Source organism: Molossus molossus, unplaced genomic scaffold (genome assembly GCF_014108415.1).
Source record: "Molossus molossus isolate mMolMol1 unplaced genomic scaffold, mMolMol1.p scaffold_m16_p_10, whole genome shotgun sequence".
Classification (NCBI taxonomy): domain Eukaryota; kingdom Metazoa; phylum Chordata; class Mammalia; order Chiroptera; family Molossidae; genus Molossus; species Molossus molossus.
Genome location: NW_023425345.1, coordinates 104,954,911 through 104,974,672, shown reverse-complemented (window position 1 = coordinate 104,974,672; position 19,762 = coordinate 104,954,911). Strand labels below are relative to the sequence as shown.

Sequence of the window (19,762 nt, the reverse complement as noted above, 5' to 3'; positions counted from 1 at the left end):
CGTGCTGAAGCACTGTGGGCCCATGTCACCATGGATAACTAGGACCAGGGCTTCAAAGCTGGGGATGCCACCCACAGAGAGTGGTGGTGGGGCCATGTCACTGATAGCGAGCCAGCTTCGTATGGGTATGGCGCTGGCCTGAGCTTCTCCCAAGCCGGTGAAGAGCCAACTGGTTCTGCTCAGAAACTCAAGCCTGAAACTGTTCTGGTGTTGGGCAGGGACCTGCCATTCAAGGCTGTGGTCTGGGGGGTGTGGGTCAGGAAGGACAGTGCAGGCGGTTGTGACACGGTCTTCCTCCTCCAGCCGTGATACTCCAAGCCCAGCTCCCACCCGCCCCTCCAGGGGCCCTCAGTACTCAGACGACAATAGGTCAGAAATGAAGGAACGTGCATCCCCCCAAGGGGAACCTGTGGTCAGAACACCACCACAAGCAACTCGGTTGATGAGGCATTGACTAAGCACCAAGAAGGACATGCACCTGAGGCCTTTCAGTTCTAATTTTCACAGCAGTCCTGGGAGCTGGACACCTTACTAGGGACAAGTTCAGTCCTTTAGCCCAAGAGTTCACAGGGAGGGACCCGATTCTTCCTCAGGGGGCCTTTTGTCTCCAAGGAAGGAATCCAGGGGAGACTCCGAAAGGCCAGGCAGGGGGCAGGCAGTGGGGAGGGGAGAGCCCAGGCCCTGGAATTCAGTTGGCAGCTTTCCCTGTCCAGACCCCTAGACAGACTGTCTGCTGTGCACCCCAAGCCCTTCCTAGCTGTGCGTCACAGCCAGCAAGGCCACATCACCATCCACTTCTCTCATGCTCCCTAGAGACAGAGAGCCAGTATGAGTGGGCAGGTTCCGAGACTACAGTGACCAGTCCCTCTGTTCCAAGCCCTGTGCCCAGCACAAGCCAACTGTAAGCAGGGGAGGGGGATCGGGGCACCCTCCGGTGTCAAGGTCTCAGATGACACTGACAACGGCAGTGGTCATCGGACCTGTTGTCTCCCTGTCCAGATGAACATTGTTCGAGGGTGGCGGGAGCGTGTGCTCCTTAAGGGCTCTGAGACCCCAGTTACCCCTTGCTTGGCTCTGATTGGCCGCCTTGCCTGCAGCTGGGTGAACCAGGACAAGGAGCTGAGGGCGGGGGATGGCGGAGCCCAGGCTGGGAGCAGCCGCAGGGACCAGATGCGCACCATCGTCACCAAGGGGATCCTGCGCACAGCGTGGGACTACATCAAGCACCCGGGAGACATCTGCAAGGTGAAGCCGCCCGCGCGGTGCGGTGCGGTGCGGGGTGCGTGGGGTGGAGAGGGGACCTTACCGCCTTGCCTGCCCACCTCCGCGGGGGCTCCTCTGCTGGCCGCTCAGAAGTCCCCTGCAGGCTACAGGCCAGGCAACGTGCTACTCTTTTCCCTGGAAGCTTCTAGGTTCCCCTCCCTCACCTGCCCAAATTCCCTCAACCCTCAACACTGTTGTAGAAGTGTCGCTTGTTCTGTGGGAGACTAAGCCAGCCAAGGCTCCTTGGAGCAGGGTGCTTGGGGTCAGCCCAAGAGCAGAGGGCAGAGGTAGGCTGGGCTGCCTGTTGAGCAGTCTATGGGCTGTGTTCATAGCAAATCCTGAAGTTCTTCATACACTGAGCAAATTTATGTGTAATTTGCAGTGCTTACTTCTACTCCAAATGCCACCTGGTACTTAGCCAAGGCTCACTGGACTGGTCTAGGTTAAATGGACTCCTTCTGGCCTTGCCTGATAGGGAGGCACAGGTTTATCCCTCTCCGGTGGCAGCAGTGGGCTGAGCAGAGGATGCTAAGCCCAGTTCACTGGGTCAGTGTGGCTTCCTTCCTCGGTACCACCAGTGGGGGGTTGAAAGGCCCTGACACCTCTCTCCAATGGCAGGAGAATTGGGAAGGGAGACTTTGACGTGTCCACACACAGGAGCAGACTGGGTCTAAGCACCTGAGTGTGGGATTGGGGTCCAGCTATTCGCAGGCAGAGTTGTGACCGGAGGAATGGAAACAGGCAGTTTGCTGACATCACCTAGTGTGAGCACCACAGCAACCCACCACCAGCCAGCAGCTGTTACCCTCCTTGCTCACCTAAATCCATGATGTCATAGGCCACTACATGGCAGACCTGGCCTCTGTCTGGCTCCAGGTAGATGAAGCTTTAAAAAGCAAAACAGAACCCGGCCGGTGTGGCTCAGTGGTTGAGCGTCGACCCTGCACCAAGAGGTCACTGGTTCGATTCCCGGTCAGGGCGCATGTCCAGGTTGTGGGCCTGATCCCCAGTGGGGAGCACGCAGGAGGCGGCCAATCGATGTTCTCTCTCATCGATGTTTCTATCTCTCTCTCCCTCTCCCTTTCTCTCTCTCTCTAAAATCAATAAAGAAAAAAAAATATATATATATAAACCAAAACCAAAAAAAACCAGGAAAGAAAGAAAAAGAGACTAGAATTTTGTGAGGAAGAAGCAGGACACTAGGCCAGAAATGAAAACCTGGGAAACACAGCCATGGACCCTGGCATGCATTTAATCCCCCCCCCCCCTTTCTCTCTCCCCCAATTTTGGCCTTCCTTATTAGCATCATTGATTTCATTTAAAAAAAAAAAGATATTTAGAGTGTATGTCAGTCAAAGTATCTGCTGAGGTCCTGCCGAGAAAGCCCCGTGGTGACGGGGAGCACAGGCTGGAGTTTTCAGAGGTCTTTTGTGTCCCTGGGCATGTCTCACAGTAGCTTAGGCCAATGCAGTAGGTGGACAGAGCCTGGGCCCCTGGCACAGCTCCTGAGGAAATGCAGAGGTTCCCTCTCCCTCCCTCCCCACACATGCTGGGTGCCCGCTGGAGAGACAGTCATCCTAACCTCCAGTTGTGCCTCCCAGCAAGCAAAATTCCACATCTACTCAGAATATTGCAACCACCCTGACGTCTGCATGGAACTCTCCGGCTCACCAAGCTCAGCAGGGACATGTCCTTCTTCGAGGCCTGCCGGCTGGTGCCGAAGACCATCAGCATCTCCCCGGACGGCTTCCAGCTGACCTCAGTGCAGATCTGCAAGTACGAGCTGCAGCTGGCCAGGCTGCTCAAGGACACCCACCCCCAGCACAGGCAGGGGACTTCTGAGGGAGGGAGGACAGCCAGGGGCTCCTTACGCCGTGGGCAGCCAGTTTGTTGAGTACTCCTGGGGTACTGGGCACTGCTGTAGGTTCTGGGGCGACAGCGCAGAGTAAAACCATCTCTGCTCTCACAAGCTATTGTTGGGATGAGGGAAGAGACGTTAATAGGATAATATGTTCTGCCTCGTGTGGCATCTGTGGAGAAAACGGAGGTGTACACGGGCAGGCGACGACATCGACAGGCTAAAGGGCACAGACCCAGCGGAAGCAGCTCCACACGCAGTTCCAGGAGGCTCCAGGCCATTCTCTGCTCTCCACCCCCAGCCCTCTTCCATTTCTGTTCTGCCCCAGGGATTTCAAGGGTGTGGAAGCTGCTTTACAGGCCATGAAGGACGTGGCCCGACTCATCCATAAACGGAAATGGAGACTTGAAAACACCGACAAGATTGCGAAGTGGCAGAACTCCACAGAGAACTGGAAGGTGAGGGCCCCAAACTCCAGAAAATACCATGGTGCTTGGCCACTTGCTTTACAATCATACTTGCTTCTGAAACATCTAGGAGGGAGCTGGGGCAAGCAGCTATGCTCCTGGAGCTAGCAAACAAGAGCTGGTGGCAGGAAATCGAGTCCTCCCTCCCCAGGTGACTGACCTGAGTACTGGGCCCCAGTCCCTTAGTGCCTTGCCCAGAGCAGGCCTGGTGGCCTCTCTCTCGGAGAAGAGTGTGTGGGAGCCGACTTGCCTTACACAGCCACCGGAGCTACGTGCAGCCAGCCAGCCCAGCAAGAGCATCCTCTGCCCTCAGGGGCTGGCAGATCCCCAAGTTTTGGGATTCCCAACAGAAGGATTCGGTCCTGCCAGAGCATCACCAAAGATGGATCACCATCAGTTAAGAGCCTCCTGGTCCCTTTTATCTGGCTTGGACATTCACCTTGTATCCTCCAATCTTGCCTTCTCAGGCATCATGGAGGCCTGAGCTAATGGTGACATTCCAGTCCTCCAAGAGGAATTATCCTTAAAAAAAAAAAATTTATTGCAGTGACACTGGTTTACAAAATTATATACGTTTCGGGTACACAATTCTACAACACATCATCTATACACTGTATTGTGTGTCCATCACCACAGATCCCCACTGCACCCTCCTCCCTCCATTCCTCCCCCCCAGCAATCACCACTGTGGTCCGTGTCCATGAAATTTTTTTCTCAGTCCTTCCACAGCCTTATGTAGCCCCTGTCACAACACCATAACTCTTTATGAGTCTGTCACTATTTTGCTTGTTAGTTCATTATGTTCATTAGATTCCACATATGAGTGAAATCCTGTGGTATTTGTCTTTCTCTGACTGGCTTATTTCACTTAGCATAATGCTCTCCAGGTCCATCCACGCTGTCCCAAGGGTAAGGTTTCCTTCTACTTTACAGCTGAGTAGTATTCCATTGTGTATGAGCATGGGTTGCCTCTAAATCCTGACTATTGTAAATAATACTGCAATGAACATAGGGGTGCATATATTCTTCTGAATTAGTATTTCTGGTTTCTTTGGATAAATGCCAGAAGGGGAATCACTGGGTCAAAAGGCAGTTCCATTTAATTTGCTGAGGTAACTCTACACTGCTTTCCACAGTGGCCGCACCAGTCTGCACTCCCCCAACAGTGCACGAGGGCTCCCTTTTCTCCACATCCTCGGCAACACTTGTTGATTTATTGATAATAGCCATTCTGACAGGTATGAGGTGATAGTTCATTGTGGTTTTAATTTGCATTTCTGATGATTAATGATGTTGAGCATCTTTTCATATGCTCAACAAATATGCCATCTGTATGTTCTCTTTAGAGAAATGGGTCCTTTGCCTATTTTTTAATTGGATTGCTTTTTTTTTTTTTTGGATGTTGAGTTTTATAAGTACTTTATAAATTTTGGATATTAACCCTTTATCACATGTACCAGTGAATATGTTCTCCCATTCAATGGGTTGTCTTTTCATTTTGTTGATGGTTTCCTTTTGCTGTGCAAAAACTTTTTAGTTTGATGTAGTCTGATTTGTTTTCCTTTTGTTTTCCTTGCTCAAGGAGATACGTCAGAAAAAAATATTGCTATGATAAATGTCCGAGATTTCACTGCCTATAAGTTTTATGGTTTCAAGTCTAACATTTAAGTCTTTAACCCATTTCAGTTTATTCTTGTGTATGGTATAAGAAGGTGGTCTAGTTTTATTTTTTGGAATATATCTGTCTCTGGGTTTACCCAGTTCCTCGGACTATTATGTTCATTATATTCCACAAATAAGTGAGATCATGTGGTATTTGTCTTTTTCTGTTTGGGTTGTTTCACCTAGGATAATAATTTCCAGGTCCCGCCATGTCATCTCAAAAGATAAGAAATCTTTCTTTCTTACAGCTGCATAGTACTCCATTGCATATATGTACCATCAATTTTTTATCCATTCATCTACTGATGGACACTTGGGCTGTTTCCAGATCTTAGCTATTGTAAATAGTGCTGCTACGAACATGGGGGTACATATATTCTTTCTGATTGGTGTTTCAGGCTTCTTAGGGTATATTCCTAAAAGTGGGATCACTGGGTCAAATTGAAGTTCAATTTTTAATTTTTTGAGGTAACACCATATTGTTTTCCATAGTGGCTGCACCAGTCTGCATTCCCACCAGCAGTGTACTAGAGTCCCCTTTTTTCCACACCCTCGCCAACACTTGTTGTTTGATGATTTGTTGATGGTGGCCATTCTGACAGATGTGAGGTGATACCTTATTGTTGTTTTAATTTGCATCTCTCTGATGATTAGTGATGTTGAGCATTTCTTCATATGTCTCTTGGCCATTTGTATGTCCTGTTTGGAGAGGTGTCTATTTAGTTCCTCTGCTCATTTTTTAATTGGGTTCTTTGTCTTCCTTTGGTTGAGTTGTATGAGTACTCTATATATTTTGGAAATTAACCCCTTATCTGATGTATCATTGGCAATGATGCTCTCCCATACAGCGGGTTCCCTTTCCATTTTGATGGTTGTTTCTTTTGCTGTGCAGAAGCTTTTTAGTTTGATGTAGTCCCATGTGTTCATTTTCTCCTTTGTTTCTGTTGCCTCGGGTGATGTATGAGTGAAAATTCTGCTGTGTATGATGTCCGAAATTTTGTTGCCTACATTTTCTTCTGGGACTTTTTTTTTTATAGATTCATGGGTCAGATTTAAGTCTTTTATCCATTTTGAGTTTTTATTCTTGTGTATGGTGTAATTTCATTTTTTTGCATATAGCTGTCCAATTTTCCCAACACCATTTATTAAAGAGGCTGTCCTTACTCCACTGTATGCTCTTGCCAACTTTGTTGAATATTAATTGAGCATAGTGCCTTGGGCCCATTTCTGGGTTCTCTGTTTTGTTCCACTGGTCTATATGCCTGATCTTGTGCCAGTACCAGGCTGTTTTGATTACAGTGGCTTTGCAGTATAACCTGAAATCTGGTAATGTGATCCCTCCAACTTTGTTCTTCTTTTTCAAGATGGCTGTGGCTATTCGAGGTAATTTTTGGTTCCATATGAACTTTTGAAGTATTTGTTCTAGTTCTGTGAAGTATGTTGTTGGTATTTTGATGGGGATTGCATTGAATCTATAGATTGCTTTGGGTGTTATGGACATTTTAATGATGTTAATTCTTCCAAGCCATGAACAAGGTATGCGCTTCCAATTTTTTATATCTTCCTCTATTTCTTTTTTTAATGACCTGTAGTTTTCTGCGAATAGGTCCTTTATTTCTTTGGTTAAGTTTATTCCTATGTATCTTAATTTTTTTTGCCGAATGGTAAATGGGGTTGTTTGTTTAGTTTCTCTTTCTGTGAGTTCATCATTGGTGTATAAGAATGCCATCGATTTCTTGATGTTAATTTTGTATCCTGCTACTTTGCCAAATTCATTTATTAAGTCTAGTAAATTTTTGATGGAGTCTTAGGGGTTTTTTACATATAGTATCATGTCATCTGTGAATAATGATAGTTTCACTTCCTCCTTTCCAATTTGGATCCCTTTTATTTTTTTCTTCCTGTCTGATTGCTGTGGCTAAGACTTCTAGTACTATGATAAATAAGAGTGGCCAAAGTGGGGATCCTTGCCTTTTTCCTGTTCTTAAGGGAAATGCTTTTAGTTTTGGTCCATTGAGTATGATGTTGGCTGTAGGTCTTTCATATATGGCCTTATTATGTCGAGATATGATCCTTCTATTCCCACATTGCTGAGCGTTTTTATCAGAAATGGATGCTGGATTTTGTCGAAGGCTTTTTCGGCATCTATTGATATGATCATGTGGTTTTAATTCCTCATTTTATTTATGTGGTATATCACGTTTATTGATTTGCGAATATTGTACCATCTTTGCATCCCTGGAATGAATCTCACTTGGTCATGGTGAATAATTTTTTTGGTGTATTGCTGGATCTGCTTTGCTAGTATTTTGATCAGGATTTTGGCATCTATGTTCATCAGGGATATTGGCCTGTAGTTTTCTTTCTTTGTAGGGTCTTTTTTTGGTTTTGGAATTAGAATTATGCTGGCTTCATAAAATGAGTTTGGAAGTCTTCCTTCTTCTTGAATTTTTTGAAATAGTTTGAGGAGAATGGGTGTTAGTTCTTCTTTGAATGTTCGGTAAAATCCCCCCATGAAGCCATCCGGGCCTGGGCTTTTGTTTGCTGGGAGAGTCTTGATTACATCCTCAATTTCTTCTGTTGTTATTGGTCTGTTCAAGTTTTCTATCTCTTCCCAGTCCAGTTTTGGGAGACTGTGTGTTTCTAGAAATTTGTCCATTTCGCTTAGATTGTGGAATTTGTTGCCATACAATTGTTCATAGTAGTTGTTAACGGTCTTTCATATGTCTGCGGTGACAGTTGTTACTTCTCCTCTTTCATTTCTGATTTTGCGTATTTGGGTTCTCTCTCTCTTTGTTTCTTGGTGAGTCTAGTTAAGGGTCCATCAATCTTGTTTATCTTTTCGAAAAACCAGCTCTTTGTTTCATTGATCCTTTGCATTGTTCTTTTGGTCTCTATGCCATTTCTTTCTGCTCTGATCTTTACTATTTCCTTCCTTCTACTTGCTCTGGAGTTTTCTTTTTGTTTGCTTTCTAGTTCTTTAAGTTGTGAGGTTAGATAGTCTATTAGAAATTTTTCTTGTTTCTTGAGGTAGGCTTGCAGCACTATGAACTTCCCTCTCAGAACTTCTTTCGTTGCCTACCATAGATTTTGTGTTGTTGTGTGTTCATTTTCATTGGTTTCCAGGAAGTTTTTAATATCTTTCGTGATCTCCTCAGTAACCCATTTCTTGTTTAATAACATGCTGTTTAGCCTCCATGTGTTCAAATGTCTTTGCATGTTCTTGTTGCAGTTGATTTCTAGTTGCATTCCATTGTGATCTAAGAAGATGCTTGATATAATTTCAATCTTCTTGAACCTGTAGAGATTTAGTTTGTGTCCTATCATGTGGTTTATCTTTGAAAATGTCCCATGTGCACTTGAGAAGAATGTGAATTCTGTAGTTTTGGGGTGTAATTCTCTGTAGATATCTATTAAATCCATTTGGTCTAGTGCTTTATTTAGAGTGTGTGTTTCCTTGCTAAGTATTTGTCTAGAGGATCTATCCAGTGATGTCAGTGGGGTGTTGAAGTCCCCTGCTATGATTGTATTCCTGATGATTTCTCCTTTGAAGTCCTCCAGAGGATTTTGAATATATTTTGGTGCTCCTATATTGGGTGCATATATGTTTACCAAGGTTGTATCTTCCTGTTGGATACATCCTTTCAATATGATGTAGTGGCCTTCTTTGTCTCTACTTATGGCCTTCATTTTGAAATCTACTTTATCAGATATGAGTATTGCTACCCCAGCTTTTTTTCCCTTTTCATTTTCTTGAATTTTTTCCATCCCTTCACTTTCAACCTATGTGAGTCTTTTTTGTGAGGTGGATCTCTTGAAAACAACATATAGATGAGTCGTGCTTTCTTTTCGTATCAGCTACTCTGTGTCTTTTCATCGGAGCATTCAGTCCATTTACATTTAAGGTAATTATTTATATGTACTTATTTATTGCCTTTTTTTTTTTTTTTTAGTGTGGTTCTATTTTTCTTCCTATTTCTTCTACTAATTATAGCAGTCCTTTTAACATTTCTTGCAGTGCTGGTTTTGTGCTAATGTATTTCGATAGCCTTTTGTTTTGTCTGGGAAGCTCTTTAGTTGACCTTCTATTTTGAATGATAGCCTTGCCAATAGGGTATTCTTGGATTCAGATCCCTGTTTTTCATGATCTTGATTACTTCATGCCATTCCCTCCTGGCCTGTAGTGTTTCTGTTAAGAAGTCAGCTGAGAGCCTTATGGGGGTTGCTTTGTAGGTAACCTGTTGCTTATCTTTTGCTTGTTTTAGGATTCTCTCTTTATCTTTAATTATTGGCATTTTAATGACTATATGTCTTGGTGTGGGCCTGTTTGGGTTCTTCTTACTTGGGGCTCTCTGTGCTTCTTGAACTTGAATGCCTTCTTTCTTCACCAAATTGGGGAAGTTTTCTGTCACTATTTCTTCAAATATATTCTCTAACCCTTGCTCATTTTCTTCTTCTTCGGGGACTCCTATGATATGAATATTATTGCATTTCCAGTTGTCCCACAGTTCTCTTAAGCTGTCTTCCTGTTTTTTAATTGTTTTTTTCCTTTTGGTTTTCTGATTGGTTGATTTTTTCTACCCTGTCTTCTAATTCACTGATTCGGTCCTCAGCTTCCTCTACTCTGCTTTTTAGACCTTCCAATGTGTTTTTTATTTCTGCTATGTCATTCCTCATTGCTTCTTGGTTGTTTTTCATTTCCAATTGGTTGATTTTCAGCGTTTCTATGTCTTTACTTAAGGTTAGACAGTCAATTAGAAATTTTTCTTGTTTTTTGAGGTAGGCCTGTAGTGCTATGAACTTCCCTCTCAGAACTGCTTTCACTGCATCCCATAGATTTTGTGTTGTTGTGGGTTCGTTTTCATTGGTTTCCTGGAAATTTTTAATTTCTTCCTTGATCTCCTCGGTAACGCATTCATTGTTTAATAACATGCTATTTAGCCTCCATGTGTTCAAATGTCTTTGCATGGTCTTGTTGCATTTGATTTCCAGTTTCATGCCATTGTGATCTGAGAAGATGCTTGATATGATTTCAATCTTCTTGAACTTGTAGTGACTTAGTTTGTGTACTAACATGTGGTCTGTCTTTGAGAATGTCCCATGTGCTGTTTGTGGCTCCCTCTACTGGGTTTGGATGAGCAAGGAAGGACCTAGATGAAACACCCCTGTCAAGTCTTATTTTCCTGGGTAGAGTTGCAAGCCCAGAAAAAGTTCAGTTATCCTCTAGCTTTTTGTCTGGAGGCTATCAGTAGCAATTACCTGAAGAGCCTTGGCTTCTCAGTTGACTGAAAAAGTCCCTCGGTGTTCAGCATAAGGGGATTTCCTGAGGGTGGGGCAGATGCTGTTTATTAATAGGCCTCAATTTGCATTTCAATGGCCCATAGGGTGGGGTTGAATCTCCAAGGGAGGGGCTGCTGCCTCTCCCCAGAGCCCTGGGAAGGAGTAACATGTGCACCATCCTGTGTGGCTGCAACTCAGCAAAAGCTCTGAGCGCCCTCTAAATCCTGAGTGTCCCCACACAGTTCCATTTCAGTGTGCCCTCTCTGTGCCAGAGCCCAAGGTGAGTGGCTGTGGCTATTTTAGCATTTGTCCCGGCTCTGGGCTGTGGAGCCGCTTGGGAGTTTAACCCGAGGACGCTGCTCACACCTAAGACTGCTACTGTCTGTGAGCTCCCAGCCCCTATCGCATGCCTACACAATCCTACCAGGATCGATTGGTGTCCCTGGTTATATGGTCCTCGCGAGTTGCTTTTCTGTTCCTTTTTCCAGACAATTTATCTTTATTTTTGATGTAATTCCAGTTTGGTTCTGGGAGATGGTCTTTGTAGCTTCCATTCACTCTGCCGCCATTTTGGAATCCCTAATTTTTGCCATTTTAATTATGTGTCTTGGTGTATTACTCTTTGGGTCCATCCTTTTTGGGACACTGCACTTCCTGGACTTGTGTGTCTGTTTACTTCACCAGGTTATGGAAGTTTTGGGTCATTATTTCTTCACATAGGTTCTTTATCTCTTGCTCTCTTTTTTTTTCTTGTACACCTATGATACAGATATTTAAAAAAATTTTTTTCTTTATTGATTTTAGAGAGGAAGGGAGAGAGAGATAGGACATTGATGAGAGAGAACATTAACTGGGTGCCTCCTACATGCTTCCTACTGGAAATTGGGCCCACAAGTTGGGCATGTGCCCTGACCGGGAATCAAACCAGTGACCTCCTGTTGCATGGGTCGACACTCAACCACTGAGCCACACCAGCCGAGATTGATACAGATATTATTATGCTTCATGTTTCCCCAAATGTCCCTTAAACTATTCTTTAAAAATATTTTTTTTCTTTTTATTGCTGTGATTGGGTTTTTTCTACCTTGTCTTCCAGATCTCTGATTTGATCCTCTGTTTCATTCAACTTGTTTATTCCTTCCATTGTATTCTTCATATCCGATATTGTATTCTTCATTTCTGATTGGTCCTTTTTTATGGTTTATATGTCTGTTTCTATGTTGTTGAGCATCCTATAACCATTACTTTGAACTCTGAATCTGGTCAATTGTTTGCCTCCATTTCATTTAGCTCTTTTTCTGGAAATTCCTCCTGTTCTTTCATTTGGGGCCTGTTTCTTTGTCTTCCCATTGTATATGCCTCTGTGTTTGTTTCTATGTATTAGATCTGCTATAACTCCCAGTAGCCTCATGTAGTAGGTGTCCTGTGGGGACCAGTGGTGCAGTCCTTGATCACCTGACCTGGATTGCTCTAGGATTGTCCTTTGTGTAGGTTATGTGGGCCCTCTGGTTGTCATTGAGTCTTGAGTGCTATTGGTTCTTTTGTGCTTGGCATTGACCTTTAGGTTGGTTGACTGAGAGGCTCAAGCTCGACTACTGCGTGTGATCTGCTCTACACGTGCCGACCACATGAAGTGGAATTCGTCTCTGCGGTATTTGGTGCCTGCCAGATCTCCCTGTGTATATGCTGCTTGTGAAGCTTACTGGGTCATGCTCTGGTATTGTCTAAAGTTCACGGCTCTCCTTGGGTCCCTCAGGGGGAAGATCTCCTGGTCAGGAGCTCTGAACGCATCTACTTGGAGGAGCTGAATCAAGTTACACAGCCACAGGCCAAGGATCAGCAGAGAATGTTTTCTTTCTTTGACCACCAATTCATCTACTGTAAGAAGGTATTAGAGTTGCTCTTCCTGCTGGACAGCCTATTTAGAACAAAATGGAGAGAGTGAAGCTGAGGGCTGGACGCAGCTGCCCAGAGAAAAGGTGCCACACACAGGTGGTTCCTTTTTTTTTCTTTTTTTTAGAGTATGATAGGCCCTTCCCTGGTCTTGCCCTTAGGGCCAGGATGAGGGTGGCTCTCTGAAGAGTGAGCCTAGTAGCCCAGGGACCATGGGGTGGCCCTCACAGCCTGACCAGGTCCCAGTTTTGTTGAGAACACCCTTCTTCCTGACCTAGCTATCTCTTCTTTCTGAACAAAACCCAGCTTCCCCTCCCTGGGGTCCTCTGCCCCAGGAGCCTCTCTGACTCTCTGACTCTTCTGCACTAACTTCTACTACTCTTTCAAAACATGGCCCAAACAGCCCTGTCCAGCCCTGCTGACCACTGGCTTGGCCGAGGTATGCCTCATGCTCTTTTCTGCTGTGGTATGAGCCCTGACCCTCTGTATCCACAGCTGCCTGCCCACAACACTACCGGTGCCCTTAAAGACCTTTAGGCCAGCCAGAAACTTAACTAAGGACTGAAGCTCCTTATCATAGATTTGGCACATAGTTGGGGGCTGCAGTAGGCCCACTCTGACCTGGGGAGGTGAATGTGTGGCCCACCGGCCCTTCCAGTTACAGGGCAGAGTGAGGCAGGGTTTGGGGATTGGTCAGTAGAACAGTTCAAAGTATGGGGAGGGGCCCAACAAGCAGCCCGGGCCAGTAGCTCACGGTGTCTCTGGCAGAACCTTCTATGCCAGGATGTGCTGTACTACAAGGAATGAGTGGACATGGGTGGCTTGCCGGTGGTGGATCTGGAGGACGGGAAGGACAGAGACTCCACACGAGCATCGAGAATGCCTTCCAGCGGCACTGTGGAGCCATGAGAGAGAACTGCCTGTTGTGTGCCAGGAAGACTGAGCGGACGCAGCACTGGCTCGAGGCTTTGCTAGGGAGAGGGAGCAGGTGCAGCTGCACAGAGACAGAGGCAATACTCCAGTCAGCGTTGCTGCACTGTGACGGCCCCCAGGCCTCCTCACTCCCCTATACAAGGAGCTCAGGACAACCAGTGGCTGGGACAGCATATCTCATGTCTCACAACCCAAGGGCCTCAGGGTTTGATGAAGCTCCAGAGTACCTCTTGGTTTTAGCCCCAGGGCATGGTTCTGCCAGCCTTTCGGGGGTGTTTGCTTCCACCACAGACACATACATGCACACACCCATGCACATTCAAGTGTGCTCAGTTGCAGGGACCTGGGGTGCCCCTTCCAGTGTAAGCCCTGGAGAACACTGGAGTGGGAGGTGGGATTGGCCTCCAGAACCATTCCCATCCCATATGAGCAGGGTATCTCCCCACTGCATCCCCTCCTGTCCATGTGTCCCTTGTCCTCACACTCAGCAGTGACCAGCTGGCTCTTGGCCTAGGAAAAGCCTCTGGTGAAAGATGGAGTAGGGCAAGGGGAGGGTATGGGGAGGGTCCGGAGAGGCTCCTTGGCTCTGCCTGGGGCCAAGGCCATCTGGCTGAGCAGGACACTGAGCCCCTGCAGTATGATGAGCCCTGAGCACTGTGGGACAAGCCAGGTACACAGAGGACTGCACCATGGCCAGGAAGCATAGGACAAGAGGACTGTGGGCAGGGGAGAGGGAGGCAGAAGAGCAACCAAGTCCTGGCAGGGAAACAGGTGTCTCATTTGTGTCCCTCCCTCCCAGGCTTCCCCACTGAGCTGCAGAGGAAGCAGACCATGATGAATGCCACCAAGCTGCAGGCAGCTGGGAAGCTCAAAGGTAAGCAGGTGGTAGTCCCACCTCTACCCTTAGCAGCCTAGCCTTAGTCATGATCAAACTCTTTCCTGACCCCCAGAGCAAAGCGAGCTGGGTCCTCAGTTACCCACTGCCCTTTGCAGGTGTTGGTTCCCAAAGGTTGGTGATAAGGAGGTCATCGCCGATGAAACGTGTGTCAGTATGCAGTTGAGATTCTTGCTCTTGATACCCTTAGAATCCCCAAGCAATACCATTGGTGACAGTGCTCCCTTCCCCAGGCAGGCCGGCTTTATGGCAGTCGTCTTCACAACCACCTGGCAAGGAGCTCCCATCCCCATCACCACAGAGGCATTGTCACTGCCTTGCACAGGGTCTGTGCCCTGCAGAAGCTCCCGGGCCTCAGGCCTTCCCAGGCGCCCTAGCCATCCTCTCTGCATACTACAGGAGGGCGGCCCAGGCCCCTGGGTGTAGTTAGCCCCATAGGAAGCAAGTTCTCCACATAGGAATTTGAGGCAGAGCCTTGGGACAGGCCCCATTCCACGACCCCACAGCAGAGGATGCCACTCTGCCCTGTGCCATCAACTCCCTGGGCACCTATATAACCCTTCTGTCTTCTTATCCAACCCTCGGCCAGCCCTACTACCTGATGCACCAGAACCACCTGGCACTGCCCACCAGTCTGCCCCGGAATAGGTCTTGGTGCTGGCAGAGCCCACGTGGGAGCCATCTACCTACCTTTTGGCACAGCACTAACGGGCTGGTGCCCTTCTGCAAGTGAGCCCATGCCGCCCAACAGCAATGCCTGACCTCTGCTCGCTAGCTTCCAGCGTTCCCTCCCCAAGCCCACCCATGGCATCTGGCCCTCCTCTGCCTATTCTACAAACTGGAAGTGAGCAGGGCTGAGCGAGCAAGAGGCTTGGTGCCCCCAGTATGTGCCAGGTTCTTCCTCACTACGATACACTGGAGACACCAGCTGGCGGGGCAGGAGCCCTACAGCATACAAACCTCTCACCACCTCTGGACCATTGTGGGGCATCCTAGGAGCCGCAGCTGAGACCCACTAGCCAGGTGGACATCTGTGAAGAGACTGGCCACTTCAGACCCTCTACTTTGGACATCTAATTATTCCTCCTCCTCCTGTTTGCTCCAGGCAGAAGGCTGTCTGCCTTCTGCCACTTGGAAATCTGGGCTGTGTGCCTCTCTGCCCCCGTTCTCCTTGCAAGCCCCCAACTGGTGGTGCCAGGCAGCTGGTATCCCTGGAGGGCGGGGACCAGGAATTCTGCAGACGACACCTGGCCCCAGAGCCCACTCGTTTTGTCTCCCAGTTCCTATCTAAACACTCCTGGCTGCTGGACACTCTCTTCACTTGTTATTTGTTTATAATCAGCTGCAAAATTCTGTCAGGGCTTGTCCACCTTCAGCTGTGTGTTGACGCCAGAACCTGGTTCCAGTTTTTGTCTGGATCTGTGTTTCTGAAGTAGGAGAGAAAGAACTGTGTGACGCAGGAAGACCACCGTGCCCGGAGTGGGCACAAGGAGCTGCGAGGACCGGGTTCTGCCGCCTGGCGCCCGGGACGGACCTGCCCACCCAGAGGCCAGTGGGCATGTGGGTTGGAGGGAAGCCCACCCGCATCCTGCCCCAAGGAAGGGTGCCTGTGAGTGCAGCCAGGGCCTGGCTTGTGGGTGCGAACTGCCAAGCCGCCCCTCGGGCCCATGGGAACTCAGCAGCGCAGTCACTGCACCACTATACCCTTTCCAAGCCAGAAACTACATTTATTTCCATAAACCTGTGAAAAATAACCTGGCTGCCAGCCCTTGTTTTCTGTTGGTGTCTGTGCATTTTCTCCTCTGCAAGCCCATCCTACTGTACCTTCCCCAGGCCGTTCCTTAGCCTGGAGGAACGGAGCCCAGCAGCACCCAGAGGTGGGGTGGGCCTCCCCTAGTGGAGACCTGCCTCAGGGCTCTGATGGAGAGAGGCGAAGGTGGCCAGCTTGGGGCTCCAGAACTGGGAAACAGCCGGGAGCTCTCGGGGGGGGGGGGGGTCTGGCAGGCTCAGCCTCCCCTCCCTCTGGGGCCTGGAGGCCCCCTCCCTCCCGGACTGCTCTCCGAGTTTGTGCTCACTGAAGTTAGCAGATGTGTTTGGGGGACAGGCAGTCCATAATCTTCCTGGGTCTCAGCATCTTCCTCCGTGAAGGGGAAGAATGTGTCTTCCCAGGAGGACCTGGGCCACGGGACCAGGTGAAGAGGAATGGGCGTGACCCCTCCCCTTCCCACCTGGGGAAGCAGCCCCACAACTGCCACACCCACACACCCTTACACACTGCCGAGGTCAAGAGCACAGGGCTTGAGTTGGGAGGCAGCTGAGCACCACAAGGGCTTTCGTCTGAAACCCCTGGATTTCCTAACTATAGAGAAATTACACCGCCTCCCAGCCAGGCAAACACCTTGAGAAAAAACCTATGGGAAAAATCATGAAAACCATAACATGCAACACAAGTCAATCTTTATTGAAAACTGCAGTGTTAATACATAACTTTTGTTATAAGAAACGTGCTTTTAATCATTTTAAATCTGAACTCATCTACTTGTCAGATTGCATACAAAAGTAAAATGGTACATCTACACATAATGGACCTGGCTCAGGCTGGGTTCCGTTCCTCTGTACTGACCGACACCTGCGTCCAACCCGAGCGGAGGGAAGCCTCTGGCGCTGGAAGACAATGCTGACTTCAGCTTAAAACTGCACCAAGAAAACAGTCTAAAAAAACCGCATTTAGAAATCATTAAAAAACATTTTTTTAAAGGAACCATTTCCTAGCCAGGCATACCTCTGTGGCCCCTTGGCACCTCTCCTGTAAGTGCTGTCAGAACAACCGTGCAGGGCGCACAGGGCCCTGGGCTCCGCGCCAGTCTGACTACTCATGGGCACCAGGCCCAGGAGACCCACAGGTCTCAGGAGGCTGGGATGGACCGCCTGTCATCTCCACACCCAAATCCTGGACTAGACCATTTCCCAGATCATTCGGGTTTCCTGCACGGAGATGTCTGCATCTCCTCTGTCCCTGTCCCAGTGAGTTGACTTTAGTCCTGGGGACTCTTATTAAATGACGCCACAGGGGTTTTGTTCTTCAAATGAATAGGGTGGAAAAAGGGACAAATCCTCTGAAACATGTAAGATCAACTTTGCAACTTTCTCCCCAAAAGATCAGACCCTCCTCTGAAGCATGTCATCTGCTGCACCTTCAGGAAGCTCAGGGACAAGGACATGGGGACACACACACACACACACAAGGTGTGCCAGAGAGGAGAGCTAAACAGTCTGCCCTTTCCCGAAGCCAATCACACTCCTCCTTACAGACATCCCCACATCTTAGAAAGACCACAGAAGGGCCAGAAGAAGTTGCCTCCACCTCAAGCCATGCACCTTTACACTGCCCTTGCACCCAGTGGAGGGTGGCAGACAGGTGCCCTGTCCTTTCTGGGCAATGCTCAGGCTGGCGATGACTGGGGACAATAGTTTCCACAGGACAGCAGCAGTGTGGGCTGCCTTGTTACAGCAGGCCCACTACTGCTGCGGCCGTTTGCCTGCCTCCACCGCCACCGGCAGGCCACTCACAAGGACCCGTGTAAGGGGACAACACTACTGGATATTAGCACAACCAAAGTGCCTTAAGAATAGGTTTCCTCTCATTATCGAGGTCGTGATGCCACCAGAGAGAGCCTGGCACTGTCTGCCCAGCTTGGGAAGGGCAGGATGTTTAAGGACCAGGTGCCCAGTCCAAGCCTCAGGACCTTCCTCAATCTCCTGTAAATACTACATTTGCATTGCACACAAGAAACATTCACAGAATAGCTACTGGTGGGCCTAATAACCACACCAACAAGAATGCTCTGAAAATATTTAATACAAGAAACATCGAAGGTTCTGAAGCGCCTCTGTGCCTATTACCGCAAATGGCCCTGGCCTGATGTCCCCCTCACACAGGCGGCCAGTGAACGGGACCATGGCCTGCTCATCCAGCCCAGAGCCAAACAAGATTTTTTTTTTTAATTGTCACCTGAGGACACCTTTCCAGCCCTTGTTCAGATAGAGTGGGAGGGAGAGAGAGGAAGAGAGAGAGAAACATCGATGTGAAGGGACACATCGAGTGGCTGCCACCCGCACGACCAACCAGGGCCGGGGACAAACTGTAACCGAGGTACGTGCCCTTAGCGGGAACCGAACCCGGGTCTCTCTGGACTGCAGGCCGACGCTCTAACTGCTGAGCCAAACCGGCCAGGGAAAACAAACAAGATTTCTATAAACAGAGAAACAGATCTCCTAAACTTTAAGGAAGAAACTAAAAAAAAGAAGAAGAAGAAGAAATTAACTATCCATGATCTGTCCATGTTTATAGAAATTAGGGTCTTTGCTTGCCTGTCTCAACTTCTAAAAGAACTATAGGTCAGCTAAAAGATTCTCAAATTAGGGAGCAAAATTTCTTTAAATGTTCCACTATTGTGCTTTGGACATCAAATTATGCAAGTTTATAACAGGACTTCTATTTCTTAATTAATTTTAGTAGACAATATTAAAAATGCTGCTAAAATTATAACCTGGTACTTTTACTGTTCATAAGTCCAGATTCACAGACACTAGACAAGAGCTACCTTTTACCAGCATTTTGATAGCTGATGCCCTGAGAGTTACAAATTAAAAAGATGTATTCCATAATGCAAAAATATTTAATAAAGTCTCTCAGCTCAACCTGACAAAAGAAAAAAGATTTAAAAGGAAAATTACAGGGGGAAAGTGTTTATGAAGCTGCTGTAAATGGAGGAAAATGCAACCCGTTCTGCTTTCTCCTGAAAACACCATTTAACTTCGTGCTCATGAAAACTCACCCCGTGTGGGCCGAGTCGCATGCAAGCCTGAAGCAGCACCCTTTATGACGTCTAATGGTTTCCTCATAATTTCAGATGACTCCACCTCTTACAGGGTGTGTGTGTGTGTGTGTGTGTGTGTGTGTGTGTGTGTCTGCATTCTCATTTTGTTTGGTCTTTTTAAAAGTATGTACTAAAATCACACTTTCTCCTATCTATTACACTAAACTGAGGCAGCAGAGTTCTCTATTACTGGGTCAGTTCAGTCCCTGAAACCTATTGATATTACAAACCGTCCACTATACAGATGGAATCACAGCACAGAGTTTGAGAAGTGTACACAAACTGTGCACACACACACGCGTTAAATGCTCATGAAGCAATTTAAAGTACTTATCAGTAAACACACTATGTTAACAGACATTAGGAATAAGGAATCTTTTCTTTACAATGATCCATGCAAAAATATTCCTAAACTTCTTATAAATAAAATATGAAAAAAACATTACAAAGAATACTTACTATAAGAAATAAGGTTACCAAAGGCTCAGGGGTGAGGTGCCCCACTCAGCAATCTGGCTGAATGCCTAACCAGAGGAGGAGCCCTGACCCACATGTCAGAGACATGGAAGAGTAGGCCCCCTCTCGGACCAAAGCACACAGCACTCGGAACAATGATGGGCTGAGACAGGGG

The 19,762-nt window shown here is 47.4% G+C and overlaps 1 protein-coding gene across 1 annotated transcript in view; it reads left to right on the top strand.

Annotated features, from left to right (window-relative positions):
- ARHGEF4 (Rho guanine nucleotide exchange factor 4) overlaps positions 1-15,043 on the top strand; it is an 18,970-nt gene extending 3,927 nt beyond the window's left edge. The window contains 10 exon segments of the mRNA XM_036251569.1: positions 1,000-1,245; positions 2,865-2,922; positions 2,925-3,090; positions 3,450-3,579; positions 12,287-12,418; positions 13,192-13,282; positions 13,285-13,386; positions 13,389-13,433; positions 14,156-14,230; positions 14,830-15,043. Of these exon segments, the coding sequence (XP_036107462.1) occupies positions 1,000-1,245; positions 2,865-2,922; positions 2,925-3,090; positions 3,450-3,579; positions 12,287-12,418; positions 13,192-13,282; positions 13,285-13,386; positions 13,389-13,433; positions 14,156-14,230; positions 14,830-14,984 (1,200 nt within the window). The 3' untranslated portion in view covers positions 14,985-15,043.
- The last annotated feature ends 4,719 nt before the right edge of the window (positions 15,044-19,762 follow it).